The 17,463-nt window shown below is 40.0% G+C and overlaps 1 protein-coding gene across 1 annotated transcript in view; it reads left to right on the top strand.

Annotated features, from left to right (window-relative positions):
• LMBRD2 (LMBR1 domain containing 2) overlaps window positions 1-17,463 on the top strand; it is a 31,863-nt gene that overhangs the window by 1,270 nt on the left and 13,130 nt on the right. The window contains exons 2-8 of the mRNA XM_081319339.1: window positions 3,077-3,301; window positions 3,695-3,795; window positions 10,944-11,039; window positions 12,091-12,258; window positions 13,357-13,567; window positions 14,039-14,113; window positions 15,092-15,205. Coding sequence (XP_081175465.1) covers window positions 3,128-3,301; window positions 3,695-3,795; window positions 10,944-11,039; window positions 12,091-12,258; window positions 13,357-13,567; window positions 14,039-14,113; window positions 15,092-15,205 — 939 coding nt within the window. The 5' untranslated portion in view covers window positions 3,077-3,127. The remainder of the gene's footprint in view (window positions 1-3,076; window positions 3,302-3,694; window positions 3,796-10,943; window positions 11,040-12,090; window positions 12,259-13,356; window positions 13,568-14,038; window positions 14,114-15,091; window positions 15,206-17,463) is intronic.

Below are 17,463 nucleotides of genomic sequence, written 5' to 3'. Positions count from 1 at the left end.
CCCATAAGGCAGTCGACACAAGTTCTAGCTTGTGCATTGCGTACCAAACAAACAATGAGTCCTGGGATAAAATTTTCACATCAAATTCAGTTTCACAGCAGTTGAGTACCAAGGTACCACTCTAAGGATAAATGTGCCTGTATTAGAATGGTGATTGGTTCCTGTACAAAATTAGCAGTGCTGCTTTTAAAAAGTTCATTACAAAGCAGGGAAACCAAATCAATTTCTGAAAGGCAAGCTTGCAAGTGCCAAGGGAGATGAATGTGAAATGCACACTGAGCTCTCTTTGAACTGCCAATTTGAATTTACAGCTTCATTTTTTACACGTTATCTTGTAGGAGAGACAAGTTTACAGATATGGTGTATAGTGTTTGCTTAAGGTTTTATCTTACTACTTTTGAAATGTTACTATGCTTTTTTTAGACCAGCAGTTACTTAAGCTTTTTTCCTTAGTTACTTTAACTGATTTAATAATACTTTAAAATTATTAAGATATCCTGATGGAAGCTTTTGATGGTTAGCTTTTTATCAGTACCTGTGTAGTAAGAATTACAGTATAGGATAAAAGTTCACTATCAGATTTTAATCTTCTCATCTCTGCTTATGATAGCAATATGTTATAACAGCAATATGTACTACTTATACGATCATGGTTTGAAATTCATTTCCAATGACTTAATAAGAACTGACAAACGAAATAATGAAGCATAACATTAACAGTTGGTATTCCAGATCTTACTTATTCTTTAAAATATATCCTACCTTTCTGCTACAATATGACTCAAAAGGGCTGACATAATGTCATCTAAAACGGTCATAGCACAAATCAATAAAGCAATAATTAAAAAAAACAAGAAAAACAATCTAAACTGGCTCAAAGGAGCAGGGAGAGAAAACGGGGCCAGAAACTCAGTCATCTGAAAGGTCTGTGATCTAGGGAAAAATAATAATTCTTGAGTGGGACATCATAGGGAGGGAGGGAAGTCTGTGGCAGGATAACCAACCCTTGACACAACCACAAAGGTCACATTCTGCATTCATGTCAGAAAACCTTTGAACAGATGGATTATGCAGAATCATCTTGGAGAACAAGCAGGCAGGATTATCTAGTAGGAACTGTTTCCTTAGACCAGGGGTAGGCAACCTGAATCGGTGAAAGAGCCACTTGGAACCGGTTCTCTCACTAAAAAAACCCCTGGGAGCCGCAAAATACGTGTGCGCATGCGCACGTGCGAGCACATGCGCAGAACAGGATTTGATTAAAGTGGAGCTTACCTAAGCAAGACATACACCAGAGAGGAGGCCGAGCAAATTTCCCCCGCCTTGCCAGGCAGGCAAACGGAGGCTTCAAACACACACACACACACACACACACACACGAGAAAAAGGTGCAGAGCAAATTTCCCCCTCCATCCCCAGAGGCGGCACAAAGCAGAGAGGCGAAGAACGTGGAAGAAGAGGAAGGAAAGAAAGAAGATATAACCTTCAGCAAAGCAGCTTCCATGCAGAAGAAACACATTTGCACTTATGTGAGCAGGCATGTCCCCCCACAAGCAGCTCCCCCTCCCCCCAGCCTCCCCTGAGCGAAAAAACTCACCCTGCCTTAATTGCAGGCAAAACCTGCAGAAAGCCCAACCAGCCCGTGCAGATGCGCTGCCTGCTTGCCTTTCCAAGGCACCCCAGGAAGGGGAGAAAACACCCAAATATCCCCACGGGGTTACGGAACCTCTTTACAGATTGAGGAGGGGCGGGGGGACTGGGAAAAATGGAAAGAAATATACACCACGCGGGCCTCCCACCCACACGCCGGCCTGTGCGCCTCTCCGGTCTATGTACAGAAGGGGGGGAAATCTCCCCTTCCTTCCCCCTGCCGGGGCTGCTAGCAACAGCAAGGAGAAGGGGGGGAAAGAAAATCGCCCCTTCCTTCTCCCTGCCGGGGCTGCTAGCCACGGCAAGGAGAAGGGGGGGAAATCGCCCCTTCCTTCCCCCTGCCGGGGCTGCTAGCAACAGCAAGGAGAAGGAAGGGGGGGGGGAAACGAGCCTTCTCCCATGGCGCGGAGAAGGAAGGGCGGGAAAACCCCCACCCTACTCACCTTTTTAGTTCTCCCGTCTCTTCCTCCACTCTGCCAAGTGCATTTAAAAAAACAAAGAGGTTTGTGGGTAGTCCCACAAACTGTTTGTGGGCCGTCCCACAAACCAACCAATCAATTTAAACTTTTCAAGTTTTTTTTTTGAGAAGTTTAAATTGATTAAATTTTTTTAGTGCCACTTTTTTTTTCCAAAAAAAGAGGGAGGAGGCCTGGGAGCCGCATGGGACGGCTCAAAGAGCCGCATGCGGCTCCGGAGCCGCAGGTTTCCGGCCCGTGCCTTAGACATTTTGGTTGTGAGTCATTATCAGTTTATATTGCATCTTTTCTATAAGGAGCATTGTCTATATTATCTTTAAAAACTCCAGCGCTGTCTCTTGTATGAGGATAGAAATACATATACATGCAGACAGTCACATATTCCATACAGAGAACAATTTTAAAAATGCATAAAAAGAGGGGAGGTCTAAAAGACAAAAGAGTCTCTCAAGCGTTGCATAATCCCAGACACTCTTAACATGCTATTCGCTATAGATTAGCAAAACATGAAATGTGGCCTTTCCTCACTTGAATGCTCCCTTCCCTCTTCTTTAAAGTTGCTTTTTTTCTTATGACAGAGCTGTGTAAGTACAATAGCTCCTCCTGAAGAAAAACAGTTGAAAGCAAGGGATCTTGTTCTCTAAAGCAGCCACAAGTTCCCCCAACTCCAGATTTACTACACTGTTACTGTACTCCCATCAACCTGAGGCAGCAGGACCAATAGCCATTTGTAGAAGAAGTACAGAGGTTATTCAGGAACTGAAATAGCATTTAGATCAGTGCTTTTATTCTGTGGTTATGAAAATACAGAGACATCTGATGGTACGGATCAGGGTCCAATGTGGTAGACAAGTTAAATGGATTTTTTTAACCTTTTCAGCTGAAAAGTGTATGTTTATTACAAGCCGTATTCTATTGTATTTAAATCATTGTTTTGCTGTTTATTACAGATGTAATCCTCTTACAAACTAATATATGCTGGTTGGAATCAGTGGATAATAATGAGTGGTGCAGCTTTGGGCATTGAGATAGTTGTTGTCTTCTTTTTGGCATTAATCATACTACAGCGATATGGTGACTTCAAAAAGCAGCACAAACTTGTGATTGTTGCAACACTATTAGCTTGGTATCTTTGTTTTCTCATAGTCTTTATACTGCCCTTAGATGTCACTACGGTAAGAATTTTTGTATTTATTTTCTCCATTTTAATAAAATTTGATTATGATTTTTCCATAGGATTAACAGATAAGGATTTACTCTTATTTGGACATTATTTTCAAAAAATTCACATCAGATATCTAACTAATATCTAATGTAAATATGCTTATTCAATAGTTTGAGCCTATTCACTTTATTACACTTTTTTTTTAAATCAACAAACATATAGTAAGGATACATTCTCTCATTACATACATTTCTCAATGAGTTGCTGAAAAGCAAAGGATGATTGGCACACATCAACATAGCAAAATTGGGGGTTTTCATTTTGGGAAGCTGATGTATTTGATGAATATGTCTTTATAACTCTTATTTTATTTTTGTCCAATTGCTGACTTTTTGTTTTCTAGACTATATACAATCGGTGTAAGCGTAATATGAATGAGTCATACATATATCCCACCAACAGTGGATCAGAAGTGCAACATCAAGACATTAATCCCACTCAGAGGTACCAAGACATATCAAAGTTAAATTCTTTTTTGGTCTGAAAATCTCTTGACATTCTTGTAACATTGGCAGGGCAAAGAAGAGTCTCTCTTTTAACTTAAATGAGAAAAATGTCATGAGAATGTGAAGTTCCCAATGAGATATCAATAAAAATAATTAAAGGTAGTATAATTTGGCATAAAGATGTTGTGATGTGTTTTTTAATTATTACATAACATAGTACAGGTAGCCCTCGACTTACAACAGTTCATTTAGTGAGTGTTCAATGCTGCGACACTGAAAAATGTGACATGACCATTTTTCATAGTTAAGACCTTCCCAGCATCCCCATGGCCATGTGACCAAAATTCAGATGCTTGGCAGTTGGTTCATATTTATGACTGTTGGATCATCTTTTGTGACCTGACCAGCAAAGTCAATGGGGAACTCAGATTCATTTAACAACCAGGTTACTAATTTGTCAACTGCAACGATTCATTTAACAACTGAGGCAAGAAAGATTGTAAAATGGGGCAAAATTCACTTAACAATTGTCTCATTTAACAACAGAAATTTTGGGCTCAATTCTGGTTGTAAGTCGAGGATTACCTATAGAAAGTATTGTTGTTGTTGTTGTTAGCTGCGAAGTCGTGTCCAACCCATCGCGGCCCTATGGACAACATTCCTCCAGGCCTTCCTGTCCTCTACCATCTTCTGGAGTCCATTTAAGCTCACGCCTACTGCTTCAGTGACTCCATCCAGCCACCTCATTCTCTGTCATCCCCTTCTTCTATTGCCCTCAATCTTTCCCAGCATTAGGCTCTTCTCCAGTGAGTCCTTCCTTCTCATTAGGTGGCCAAAGTATTTGAGTTTTAGCTTCAGGATCTGGCCTTCTAAAGAGCAGTCAGGGTTGATCTCTAGGACTGACCGGTTTGATCACCTTGCAGTCCAAGGAACTCGCAGGAGTCTTCTCGAGCACCATAGTTCAAAGGCCTCAATTCTTTGGCACTCAGCCTTTTTTATGGTCCAGCTTTCACTGCCATACATTGCAACTGGGAAGACCATAGCCTTGACTATACGCACTTTTGTTGACAAGGTGATGTCTCTGCTTTTTAATGTACTGTCTAGATTTGCCATGGCTTTCCTCCCGAGGAGCAAGCGTCTTTTAATTTCTTGGCTACAGTCCCCATCTGCAGTGATCTTGGAGCCCAGGAAAATAAAATCTCTCACTACCTCCATTTCTTCCCCATCTATTTGCCAGGAAATGAGAGGGCCGGATGCCATGATCTTGGTTTTCTTAATGTTAAGTTTCAACCCAAGTTTTGCACTCTCCTTCTTCACCCGCAACAAGAGGCTCTTTAGTTCTTCTTCACTTTCCGCCATTAGAGTGGTATCATCTGCATATCTTAGGTTGTTGATATTTCTTCCGGCAATCTTAATTCCAACTTTTGATTCATCTAGCCCTGCCTTTCTCATGATGTGCTCCACATATAAATTAAATAGGCAGGGCGACAGTATACAGCCTTGCCGGACTCCTTTCCCAATTTTGAACCAATCAGTGGTTCCGTGTCCAGTTCTCACTGTTGCTTCTTGGCCCACATATAGGTTTCTCAAGAGACAAATAAGATGGTCTGGTACTCCCATCTCTTTAAGAATTTGCCACAGTTTGTTGTGATCCACACAATCAAAGGCTTTAGCATAGTCAATGAAGCAGAAGTAGATGTTTTTCTGGAACTCTCTAGCTTTCTCCATGATCCAGCGTATGTTGGCAATTTGATATCTAGTTCCTCTGCCTCTTCGAAATTCTGCCTGTACTTCTGGTAGTTCTCAGTCCACATACTGCTGGAGTCTATGTCAGAACTCGTCCTGCAGCATGCAGAACAACGGCCGGACAGGAACGAGAGACCCCCACAAAGGATTGTATGTGCTTTATTCGTCCTCACAACAACCCGAAGCAGGAAAACAAAGTCAGCGTTGGCTGCTTTTCTAAGGCCCACTTCACACTCTAGGATGTCCGGCTTGAGGTCAGTGACCAACTCATTGTGATTATCAGGGATGTTAAGCTCATTCTTTTTTTTTTTTTATTGAAAAGTTTTAAAATACAATTTTCCTTTAAAACCCCCCCCCTTCCCCCTCCCTCCTCCCCCCCTCCCTCCCTCCCTCCTCCCCCCCCCTGCCTCCCCCCCACCCCCCCTCCCCCCCCTGACTTCCCAGAGCTGAATACAAGGTATATATATAAAAAGAAAAAAAAAGGCAAATATAAACAACCATATACTAACCTTGGCAATATTAAATATATATAAAAAACTAAAGTAAAAAAGAAACACTTTCTAGCTTATATAGAATAAAACAAACCTTAATAATATTAAATATACATTAAAAACAAGAAAAAAACACCCCAAAATAGAAAAAGAAAAGAAAAAAACAGAAAAAAAAGGGAAAAAAGAATTATTCAAATACTATATAATACTTCTCAACCTATACTTGTCCTAAATAGACTCCATCCATTTTGTCCATTCCATGATATAACGTTCTTACAAATAATCTTTCAAATTAACCAAAATCTTCGCCACCTCAACCAAATCAGGAAACTTTAAAGTCCACTCTTCTATAATCGGCCGTTCCTCTTCCAGCACATCTATAATTATTCCAAACAATAAAAAAGATTGCGAACAAAACTTTAACCTCCTTTTGGAAGTCTTCTATATATTCCACCAAACTTTAATCCTAAAAAACTCACCCTTTCCACAGAACCACCACATATAAAAAATATATTGCGTCTACACCCAAATCTTTTCCCACCTCCCATACTTGACTATAAATACGTCGTAAAAATTCCATAGGCTTCTGCAAATCCTGCTATTTCCTCCTCTTGGATCGTTTTGCCGCAGCACGCGTCACCCTCTGTTGTATAGAATCATCCGACGAAGTTGTATCTTGATCTCCTCCAACACCGTTGTCTTCTATCTGGCCACCTTCGACCTCTTGATGCACTCCTTCTCCAGATCCCTTTTCAGCTTCCAGAAGTGTTAATGGCGTTGCATTTAAAACATTATTATAGAAATCACGCGCTTGCATCACAGTAACCAGACGGTACCTTTTACCTTCGTGCGTCACCATCAACCCAACTGGGATCTCCCATCTAAACCTTATATCTCGTTGCTTGAGCTCTTGCACAAGAAATGTAAAATCCTTCCTTCTCCTTAAAATCTTTGGAGGAATTTCTTTTAAGACCAAAACTTCTTGATTAGCAATCACAACTTTAGTGTCATAAGCAGCTCGTATAACTTCATCTCTAGTTTCCCTTTTTGCAAAATATACCACCACATCTCTAGGCAACTTTCTCTGTCTAGCAATCCATGAATTCACACGAAACACTTTATCCATGCCTCCTTTTATTTCAGATGCTGGCTGTTTCAACACTATTTCAAAAGCCTCAGAAACCAGCTGCTTTAGATCTTCCTTGGTATTCTCCTTTAAGCCTCTAACTCTAATGGCAAACTGCATCTGGTAATATTGAGCAAGACTCAGTTCCTTTTCCACTTTATCTTCATTCTCCAATACTTTTGCTTCTAATATAGCATTCTTTTGAGTCAAATCTTCTAGCTTTTCCTCCAATTCTTCCACACAGCGAGCCACTTTACACACTGAAGACAAGATGTCTGCCTTCATCACTCTGAACTTCTGTTCCATCCTCTCCTCCATTCTCTCCTCCAATTTCTCCAATTTCTCCTCCATCTGTACAAATCTAGCATTAATTGATTCCAAAATTACCTGGGCGTGTTTTTCAAGAGCATCTTGTAAGTCCTTTGATGTCAATACATCAGGAGGATGCAGCGCCTGCAGTAATGATTGTTGCACAGGAGAATTTCCAGCACTCCGAAGAGTTCTAGGGGGTGGTTTAGCCGCCATCTTTTACCAAATGTGACGCACTTTCACTTCAGATTTATAATCCAAAAAAGTCCATCAAGCTGGAGAGTAAAGTATAATAGTCCTCTTCACCTTTCCCTCTTGTATCGCTCTGCCTGCTCCTTTAATTCATAGTCATTCCTTCAGGCAGGGTGGTCGCAGACGGCTGGCTCTGCTCCAAGAAATCAGGAGCAGAGGCGACGGCCAGCTGGGAGCAGCCCAGGCTACGGGGGAGTTCAATCCTTCAGCCGCCCAAGCCATAAGCTCAGGCGGCCCTGGAGAACTCTACCCCTACCTGGGAGCTCGCCCCCTCCTCTTCTCCCGAGGAGGGGGCTTCAAATTCGCCCGAACAGCTGATCGGCGCTGTTTCGGGCGAAAAAAACAACAGCTGAGCCGCGGGCAGCCCGGGAAGGCTGTCTCCGTCGCCGCGGAGCCACCGGAAGCGATCAGGGATGTTAAGCTCATTCTTGTATAGTTCTTCTGTGTAATTTTGCCACCTCTTCTTAATCTCTTTTGCCTCTGTTAGGTCCTTGCCATTTTGGTCCTTTATCATGCCCATTTTTGCATGAAACGTTCCCATCATCTCTCCAATTTTTTGAAAAGATCTCTGGTCCTCCCTATTCTATTGTTTTCTTCTATTTCTTTGCACTGTTCATTTAAGAAGGCATTCTTATCTCTTCTAGCTATTCTCTGGAATTCTGCATTCAATTGGGCATATCTTTCTTTTTCTCCCTTGCCTTTCGCTTCCCTCCTTTCCTCAGCTATTTGCAAAGCTTCCTCAGACAGCCATTTTGCTTTTTTGCATTTCTTTTTCTTTGGGATTGTTTTGGTTGCTACCTGTTGTACAATGTTGCGAACCTCTGTCCATAGTTCTTCAGGCACTCTGTCTATCAGATCTAATTCCTTAAATCTATTTGTCACCTCTACTATATATTCAACAGGGATGTGATTTAATTCATACCTGAGTGGCCTAGTGCTTTTCCCTACTTTCTTCAGTTTAAGCCTAAACTTTGCAATGAGAAGCTCATGGTCTGAGCCACAGTCAGCTCCTGGTCTTGTTTTTACTGACTGTATAGAGCTTCTCCATCTTTGGCTGCAGACCATATAGTCAATCTGATTTCTGTGTTGACCGTCTGGTGATGTCCATGTGTAGAACCGTCTCTTGGGTTGTTGGAAAAGAGTGTTTGCTATGACCATCATATTCTCTTGACAAAATTCTATCAGCCTGTGCCCTGCTTCATTTTGTACTCCAAGGCCAAACTTGCCTGTTATTCCGCTTATCTTTTGGCTTCCTACTTTAGTATTCCAATCCCCCATGATGATAAGGACATCATTTTTTGGTATTAGTTTTATAAGGTGCTGTAGGGCTTCATAGAACCGGTCAATTTCATCCTCTTCAGCACTGGTGGTTGAGGCATAGACTTGGACTACTGTGATATTGAATGGTTTGCCTTGGATTTGAACTGAGATCATTCTGTCATTTTGAGGATTGTATCCCAGTATTGCTTTTTCTACTCTTATTGACTATGAAGGCTACTCCATTTCTTCTGAGGGATTCTTGCCCGCAGTAGTATACCTGATGGTCATCTGAATTAAATTCACCCATTCCTGTCCATTTTAGTTTGCTGATACCTAAGATGTCGATGTTCAGTCTTGTCATCTCTTGTTTGACCACATCCAGCTTTCCTTGATTCATGGATCTTACATTCCAGGTTCCTATGGAGAAAAAATCTTTACAGCATTGGACTTTCACCACCAGACACATCCACAGCTGAGCGTCCTTTTGGCTTTGGCCCAGTCGCTTCATTCTTTCTGGCGCTACTAGTACTAGCTCTCTGCTCTTCCCCAGTAGCATATTGGACGGCTTCTGACCTGAGGGGCTCATCTTCCAGCGTCATATCATTTTGCCTTTTGGTACTGTCCATAGGGTTTTCATGGCAAAGATACTGGAGTGGGTCGCCATTTCCTTCTCCAGTGGATCACGTTTTGTCAGAACTCTCTGCTATGACCTCTCTGTCTTGGGTGGCCCTGCACGGCATAGCTCATAGCTTCATTGAATTACGCAAGCCCCTTTGCCACGACAAGGCAGTAATCCATGAAGGGGATAGAAAGTATGGTATTTGTTTAAAAACAAAGTGAAAACAAAAAGACATCACTGTGAATATTTCCTTTTTACTTGGTTAATTACTTGTATTTAATGCAAGTATACTTTATTACATTTTTCACTTATAAATTCCTGCGTTTCTTTTTGTTCTCCAAAGTAGGACACTTTATAGTTCTGGCCTAGATCAGCAGTCTCATTCAAAATGAATGAGACAGATGGCAGTATAAAGGGAAGCAGTCATTGTTCTAAAGCCAAAGGGCACAAAATTCAAGCCAGTTTATATTGCAACAGATCATTGGTGACGCTTTTTATGAGTCATGTTGTTACTACTATTGGCTGAATAATCCAATTTATACTGTAATTAGTAACTTAAATGGTAAACATTTCGGTTTGGTCTGAATATTGAATGAGTTCCTATTCTGAGCTTTTTTACTTTGAGTAATCAATTTAATTTGCATGTATGATCCTACGATGCTGAATAGTTTAATGGGCTCTATTTTATTATTCTATAATTCATGTAGTCCTTGAGTTACATTAGTAATTGGGAGTGGAGTTTTAGTCACTAACAATGCAGTCATAAAGTGCAACATCACATGACTTCATTACTTAGCAATAGTAATCCCAGCATTCCACACTGCCATTGTTAACAGAACCTCACTAGAGGTTAGTCAAGGATCCACCATATCTGGTTTGGTCCAATCCAGTTCTGAGCCTCAATTCTTCCAAGTTAAGAAACTGCCTTCTCTTCAACTCTCTCAATCTCCTGTGTCCCCCCCCCCATGTGTATGGTGTAAGTATATGTAGATATATGTATATACAGTGTGTGTGTGTGTGTGTGTATGTACACAAACACAGTATGTATACATACAATCACAGAGTGTGTGTATGTGTGTGTATATGTATACACAAACACACACACACACACATATATACACACACATATATTCTCTGTCTCTGTGTGTGTGTGTGTGTACTGTTTCAGGCACCTTTTTTATTTTTCTTGCAATTTGTGGGGCTCCTGTGGGATATGTGAGAGGCTCATTATTGCTTTACATTGCAGTATAGCCTTTCTTAGAACATTGCTTCCCCATCAAAAATTAGTGCTGTGTTTTCTATATTATGCATATGTTTGATGCTAACTCTCATTGTCTTTATAGTAAACACATATGTTTCAAACCATGGAGTTATATCCCTGATAGAATTATGCCCATTTTTTGGCGTGTTGTATACTGGACATCACAGTTTTTGACATGGTAAGTATTGTGGAAATTTCCGGAATGCTTGAAACAGCCTAACTAAAATATTCAAAAGAACAACAGTGTCAGGACCCACCTCAATCCACGTCTTAGGAAATAAGAACTCTTGGATGCAAGTTTAGCCCTAAAGGAAAATGTTTACTAGGATGGAATCAATTGTGGCAATACAAGACGGAATCTAACAAAGTTACATTTCAATCCTATATAAAGCATTCCCATTTCAGCCCCTCCCCTCATCCATTTGGTCAGGCTCTCATCATTTGCTTAGATGTCGGGCCCTTCCATGGGAAAGGGAACTCTCCTTGGTTTTATGGTTATTGCTTTCCTTTTTAGTTGTAAATGAAGATGCAATCCAGATCTGTCTCTCCCCCTCCCTCCCCCAGTTCAAATGTTCCCTGTTGTTTGAAGATCGCCTAAGGTCTATCCTCTCCCCCCCCCCCTTCGGAGAGATGGCAGAATCCCCAGAATAAGCACATTGTTCTACCTATACATTTATGAAATGTGATATAAATGGATTCTGACAAACAGTCTATACATTTGCATATTTCATCACTTGAATGTTTATCATTAATGTGGAGTGTTGGGACATTTTAATTGAAAGACAGGTTTGCCTACCAGGCAGTATCAAACTTCTTTACATTAGGTCACGTAGGTTTTAAGACAGTCCTTCTCTCTATTCTAGCCAAGTGAAACAATCTTATTTAAGCCACCAGAGAAACTAAACTGAGGAAGGAACTTGGCTTTTCTATAAAACAGCTGCTCTGTTCACTGAATCAGTTGGATATACTTTTTTGTCACAGATAATGACAAAATATAAACTTGGTACCTGCTGCCAATGATAGATTTACTTAACACGCCAGTCCTGTAATTCTGAAATCAGTTCTATGAAGAAACGGTTTCCTTCCTTTTGATTTATTCTTTGGACCTTACAATAAGATGTTTCCGAAATATTATAGCTGCCAGTTTTTCTGTCTGTATGTGTATAAGTGCCAAGTACTTACTTTTGACCAAGGAAAAAATATATATTCATTTTGCTCTTCATTCCTAGGATTCTGTTACCCTTTATGCAGTCCTATGCTAGATCAGGAGGTTTTTCCATTACTGGGAAGATTAAAACAGCATTAATTGAAAATGCTATATATTATGGAACATACCTTTTGATTTTTGGGGCGTTTTTGATATATGTAGCTATAAATCCAAAAATCAGCTTGCAATGGTAAGTAATATTGCTAAGCCTTTAGTATTTTAAGATGTTGTATATTTACATTGTTATTTAGTGATTGGAGGAGATAAAACTTATAGCTATGTTGTTGAACTTGATTTAAGATTTGATTTTTAATTTCATATCTAGTTGCACGTATTTACTTATTGTAGGTTTTTCTTGTGGATGAAAGGAGATTGAACTTCCCTGATCCAATATGGCTCTTGCCTCTTACTAGTTAAGGCAGTGGTTCTCAAGCTTGGCAACTTTAAGACTTGTGGACTTCAACTCCGAGAATTCCTGAGCCTCAGTGGGGCTATTTCTAACAGGGACTAAAATACTGTATCAATGTATTCTTTATTGGTAGAAGCAACTTGCTTCTTTTGCATTAATTATTAATTATTTATTTAACAAATTTATCACTCACTTAATTATTTAATTATGGAAATTGATGATTATTAATCATGACTAGAAGCTGCAAAAGCTGAACATTTAGTTTCAACCTTGGCTGAGTAGCTTAATAGATTTGTACTGAGAATGTAAGCCAACGAGACCAGTTGCTTCACCGGCTCAGTACGGAATGCTTTTTCTCTGGCAAAAACAGGTGTGTCTGTCATGTTAAAAAAAACGTTTTAAAAAAAACCAAAGAAACCCCTCCATTTGAAATTTGAAACAGCAATTTGCTCTTACCAAGAGTCTTCCAAGGTTGCTCCTACTATAAAAGTTGGCTTCTAGTTCATACCATTTTTGGTTTTGGTGCAACAGCATTAGAACACTTCAGTAAAGTCAAATCACCCATTTAATACTTGGAATGTTTTACGTAATATCAACATTCATATGAACCTCTTGGATATAGCAAATTATTGTACTTTATCAACAATGTATTTAACCAAACTGGAAAAGGAATCATTAGTCAAATAATAAGATAGAAAAAGAATTCAATATCTGTTATTTTTTTCTGATAAAAAATGTAGTTTAATTGATTATGGATCAACACGGTATTGATTCTTAGCAGCCATATAGGTAGATATTCCCCAGAATTTTATATAATGGTGGCATAAAATCTTTAGTACTTACTGCATGTGAAAACCCAGCCCACTTTTTCTGTTTTAGGAGTCAGCTTCAGACAATTGGAATAGCTGCTGCCAATACCTGGGGCCTCTTTCTGCTTGTGTTGCTGTTAGGATATGGCTTAGTAGAAATTCCACGCTCTCACTGGAATGGAGCTAAAAAGGGCTATCTTCTCATGAAGACTTACTTTAAGGCTGCTAAACTGATGACTGAAAAGGCAGATGCGGAAGAAAACCTGGAGGATATCATGGAGGCAAGTGAAATTCCACAGCCAAACGCAGGGATACAAAAGGAAGTAGATAAAAAGATTTTGAGAAACAAAATATACCAAAGGTACATACAATTTCTTGATATCCAGGATAGCAAGAAAGTTAACAAGCAGTTTGGATGACGTCAGCTGCAGTGCTATTCAATACTTCTGTGCAAATGGAATGTCCTTGCTGCCTTATTTAATAATTTCTACTCTAATTTTTAAAGATAAAGCCTCCAGCCCCCAGAACGAAAGAGCATAAATTGTGCAAAGTAAAAAGAGCATTATAAATTATATTGCCAGCTTTTCCACCCTTTTACTAAAACAGGTTTCAAAATAAATTCCTCAGTGAGCCTGTCTCTGCTTGTAAAAATCTTTTGTAAAACATTTTAAATTTAGCTGAATGCCATATTAAAAGTTTCTCTACATAGAAATTATATTTTAATGGGTTTTTTTTTCTCCTCGCGTAAACAGGAGGTCCGCAAAGTAAATGAAAGCATCAAATACAACCACCCTTTGAGGAAATGTGTGGATACAATATTAAAAAAGGTAGCTTAATCAAGCAGTATTAAATGTTGCCATAGGGGGTACGAAATTATCAGTCATCATGAGAAGGCTAATTGAAGTCTGGGAAAAGATATTTTCCCTTACTTTTTTCAGTAGAGACTGTAGCACATCTTGATTTAGTCTCAATGCCTCATTGTGCCAGGTCATGCCCACAATTACTGGCACTTGTACTCAACCACTTAGTACTTTTCACGTGTACACTGCCACCAGCGACTTTGGCAAAAGAAAAGACAAGCCACGCAAAAGCTCGGTACTTTCAGACAAAAATATTCCTGCAGGAATACAGGTAGTTCTTAACTAACAGCATTCATTTAGCAACCGTTTGAAGTTAGAAATTGCATTGGGGGAAAAATAACATGCCCGTTTTTCACACTGATGATGGTTGCAACAGGCCTGTGGTCACCTGATCAAAATTTGGACGCTTGCCAACTAGCGTCCTGGGGTCATGGTCACATTTTGCGACCTTCAGTCACTTGGCAACTGACTCATATTGATGATGGTTGCAGTGTTCCAGGGTCTTGTGATCATCTTTTGTGACCTGATAAGCAAAGTCAATGGGGAAATCAGATTCACTTAACAACTATGTTACTAGTGTAACAATTGCAGTGATTTACTTAACAACTGTGGAAAGAAAGAGTGCAAAATGGGGCAACACTCACAACAACTGCCTCACTTAGCAATGGAAATTTTGGGCTCAGTTGAGTCATAAGTTGAGGATTACCTGTAATCAGAACTTTGAACTGATGTGATTGTATTTCTGTAGTAGGAACTATTTAGATTCCCAGTTTTAATGGAGCAAGGAAACGAGGTAAAAGAAGGAAAACAAAAGCTCATGTATAATAAGAGAAGAGCAGACCATTTTTGGTCTGTTTTTAAGGCTTTAGTTATTTTTTTTCAAATGAACTCTCTGATAGGCTTTGATATAGATATAAACTGCAATATATTTTCTTTTAATTCCAGTGTCCTACAGAATATCAGGAGAGGATGGGTCGAAACATGGATGATTATGAAGACTTTGAAGAAAGATCCAATACTTATCCAACAGAGAAAAGCCTAGTGAAGCTTCATAAGCAGGTAGTTAGATAATGCAAATGGCGTATGAGCTGTGGTGACACAGTGGTTAGAATGCAGTATTGCAGGCTAATTCTGCTAACTGCCGGCTGCCGGCAGTTCGAGTTTCACCAGTCAAGGTTGACTCAGCGTATTATCCTTCTGAGGTTGGTAAAATGAGGACCCAGATCGTTGGGGGCAATATGGTGACTTTGTAAACTGCTTAGAGAGGGCGGTAAAACACTGTGAAGTGGTATATAAGTTTAAGTGCTATTGCTATATGTTCAATACATCTGACGTTGTAGCAGATGTATAAGCAGAACGTGCAGGCTAGATCACATAAACCTGTGAGAGACTGATATCCCTACATTCCAGGATCCAAATAATCCAAAGGTTCTCTTAGACCTTCTCAAAGATATCTCTGGATAATTGCATCCAACACTGTCTTTGTTTTCGCTTGAATGTATCTGAACTTAAAAGTCATAGTCCAAGAGGTCAAGACTCCAGTAAACAAACTATTTTTATGTTGGGCTTCCCATAATCACACCATAGAGCAGATGACTGTTCAAATGTAGCCTGATACTCCTCAGACTGTATCACTGCATTGGATCTGTTTTGGATTAGGTCCAACAGGGATATGGTAATTTGGCTATACTAGGGTGCAGACATCCTTTAATAACCAGCTATGCCCAACAGTTGCACCCAGTCTTTCTAGGGACTGTACAGTTCTGGAAAATCTATGGACAATGTACATAGAAAATCTGTACATGAGTATTCAAATGTGATAGAGTCCTAGGACCCACACAATGTTCCAAATAATATATCATTTAGGCCAGTTTGGGATTTTTGGGGGCCTTGATTGTGAATCTGGCCTCTCTGGTGCCTGGAATACATTTCCAGGTAGTCTAAGCAATGCTGTGGTTAAAAAGATGGTCACACCATCCCAACAAAATCAATTCAAATCCTCAGCTCCTCTTTGGCCAATCTTTGGAAAGTTATAAGCGCATTTCAGAGATCAAGCAAGAGCACAATATAAAACAGACTAAGATATGGTAAATGCTGACTTTTCCTAATCCCTGTAGTGTACATAGATGCAGATTTCTTTCAGGTTTGGAGACCAGGACAAGATGCTCTGAATCCTAGACAGATTTTAGTTATCATCTTGCTGTCTTTTAAACTCTTATCGTTTTGCTCCTTAAAGCTTACTCCCAACATCCCAGTAGATTCTTTGCCTCTCACAGGATCTACTTCTGTAATGGCTGCAGATGCCCTGAGTAGGTAGGTTAATCTCAGGTTCCAGAAGATCTGCCCTTCCACTGTAACTCAGACCTGATTCCTCTGTTTCAGCAGCATCTCTTGCATGGGTGTCCCTGGTTTTTAGGGAGACTCCAGCTGATCCTTTGTCAAGATTAAGGGGTTCATCTTGGCTGCCTCTTTTTACCCCTCCCGGAGTCCTGTTGCTTCCATTTCTACTAAAAATGTCTGCTTCAGTTTTCTTGAATTCAATGTAAATTTCAAAATTTTACTTGGAGACTGCAGAGTGGGGGAAAACTCTGTTCTTTTCCAGCTCCAGATCACGGATTCAGGGGAATTCTACTTCCAGTTTCCAAAGACGCACAGTCTTTCCAATAGGGAAAAAAGGGCTGGCCATCTGACAAAGAACGCCTCTTCCTCATGGATGTGAATTACATGTCTGAGCTGCAGTGTGCAAATCTGGCATGTAATCTACATACTCTTTTTTCCTATGTCTTCATTATATGAGCGTAAGAATTACCGAGTAATGAAGTTAATTTGTGCTGTCTTTTCAAACTCTTTCTGTTTATTTTGCTAGAACAGGTGGGTGTACCTGAACTCAGTTGTCTCAAGTTCCAGTCTTGTTTTTAAACATGCACTGTACTGTAAGCAAGTTGTCATTGTACTTAGACCATGAAAATATATCCACATATAAGCCCTAATTAGCTACGCTAATCAAGAAATAAGAAAAGTGTTGGTGGAAGACAAGTTCCCATGTAATTTAAATAATGTGTATGCAGGAAGATACTTGGCAACCCAAGCCACATTCCTCATAAAAATTATTCCTGTCTTTATTTTGGCATGTGCATGCAAATATTTATTTATTTATTTTAATTCCATTTATATCCTGCCCTTCTCCGAAGACTCAGGGCGGCTTACAAGCTTAGCAGTAGCCTTCATTCTATGTATATGCCTGCTTATTAGGGCTTTCACACACACCCCAAGTGGCATTATTACAAAGTCAGCTTATTGCCCCCAACAATCTGGGT

Source organism: Vipera berus (genome assembly GCF_964194415.1).
Source record: "Vipera berus genome assembly, chromosome: 2".
Classification (NCBI taxonomy): Eukaryota; Metazoa; Chordata; class Lepidosauria; order Squamata; family Viperidae; genus Vipera; species Vipera berus.
The sequence above is the reverse complement of the archived record's forward strand: the minus strand, read 5'-3'. Positions and strand labels throughout refer to the sequence as shown.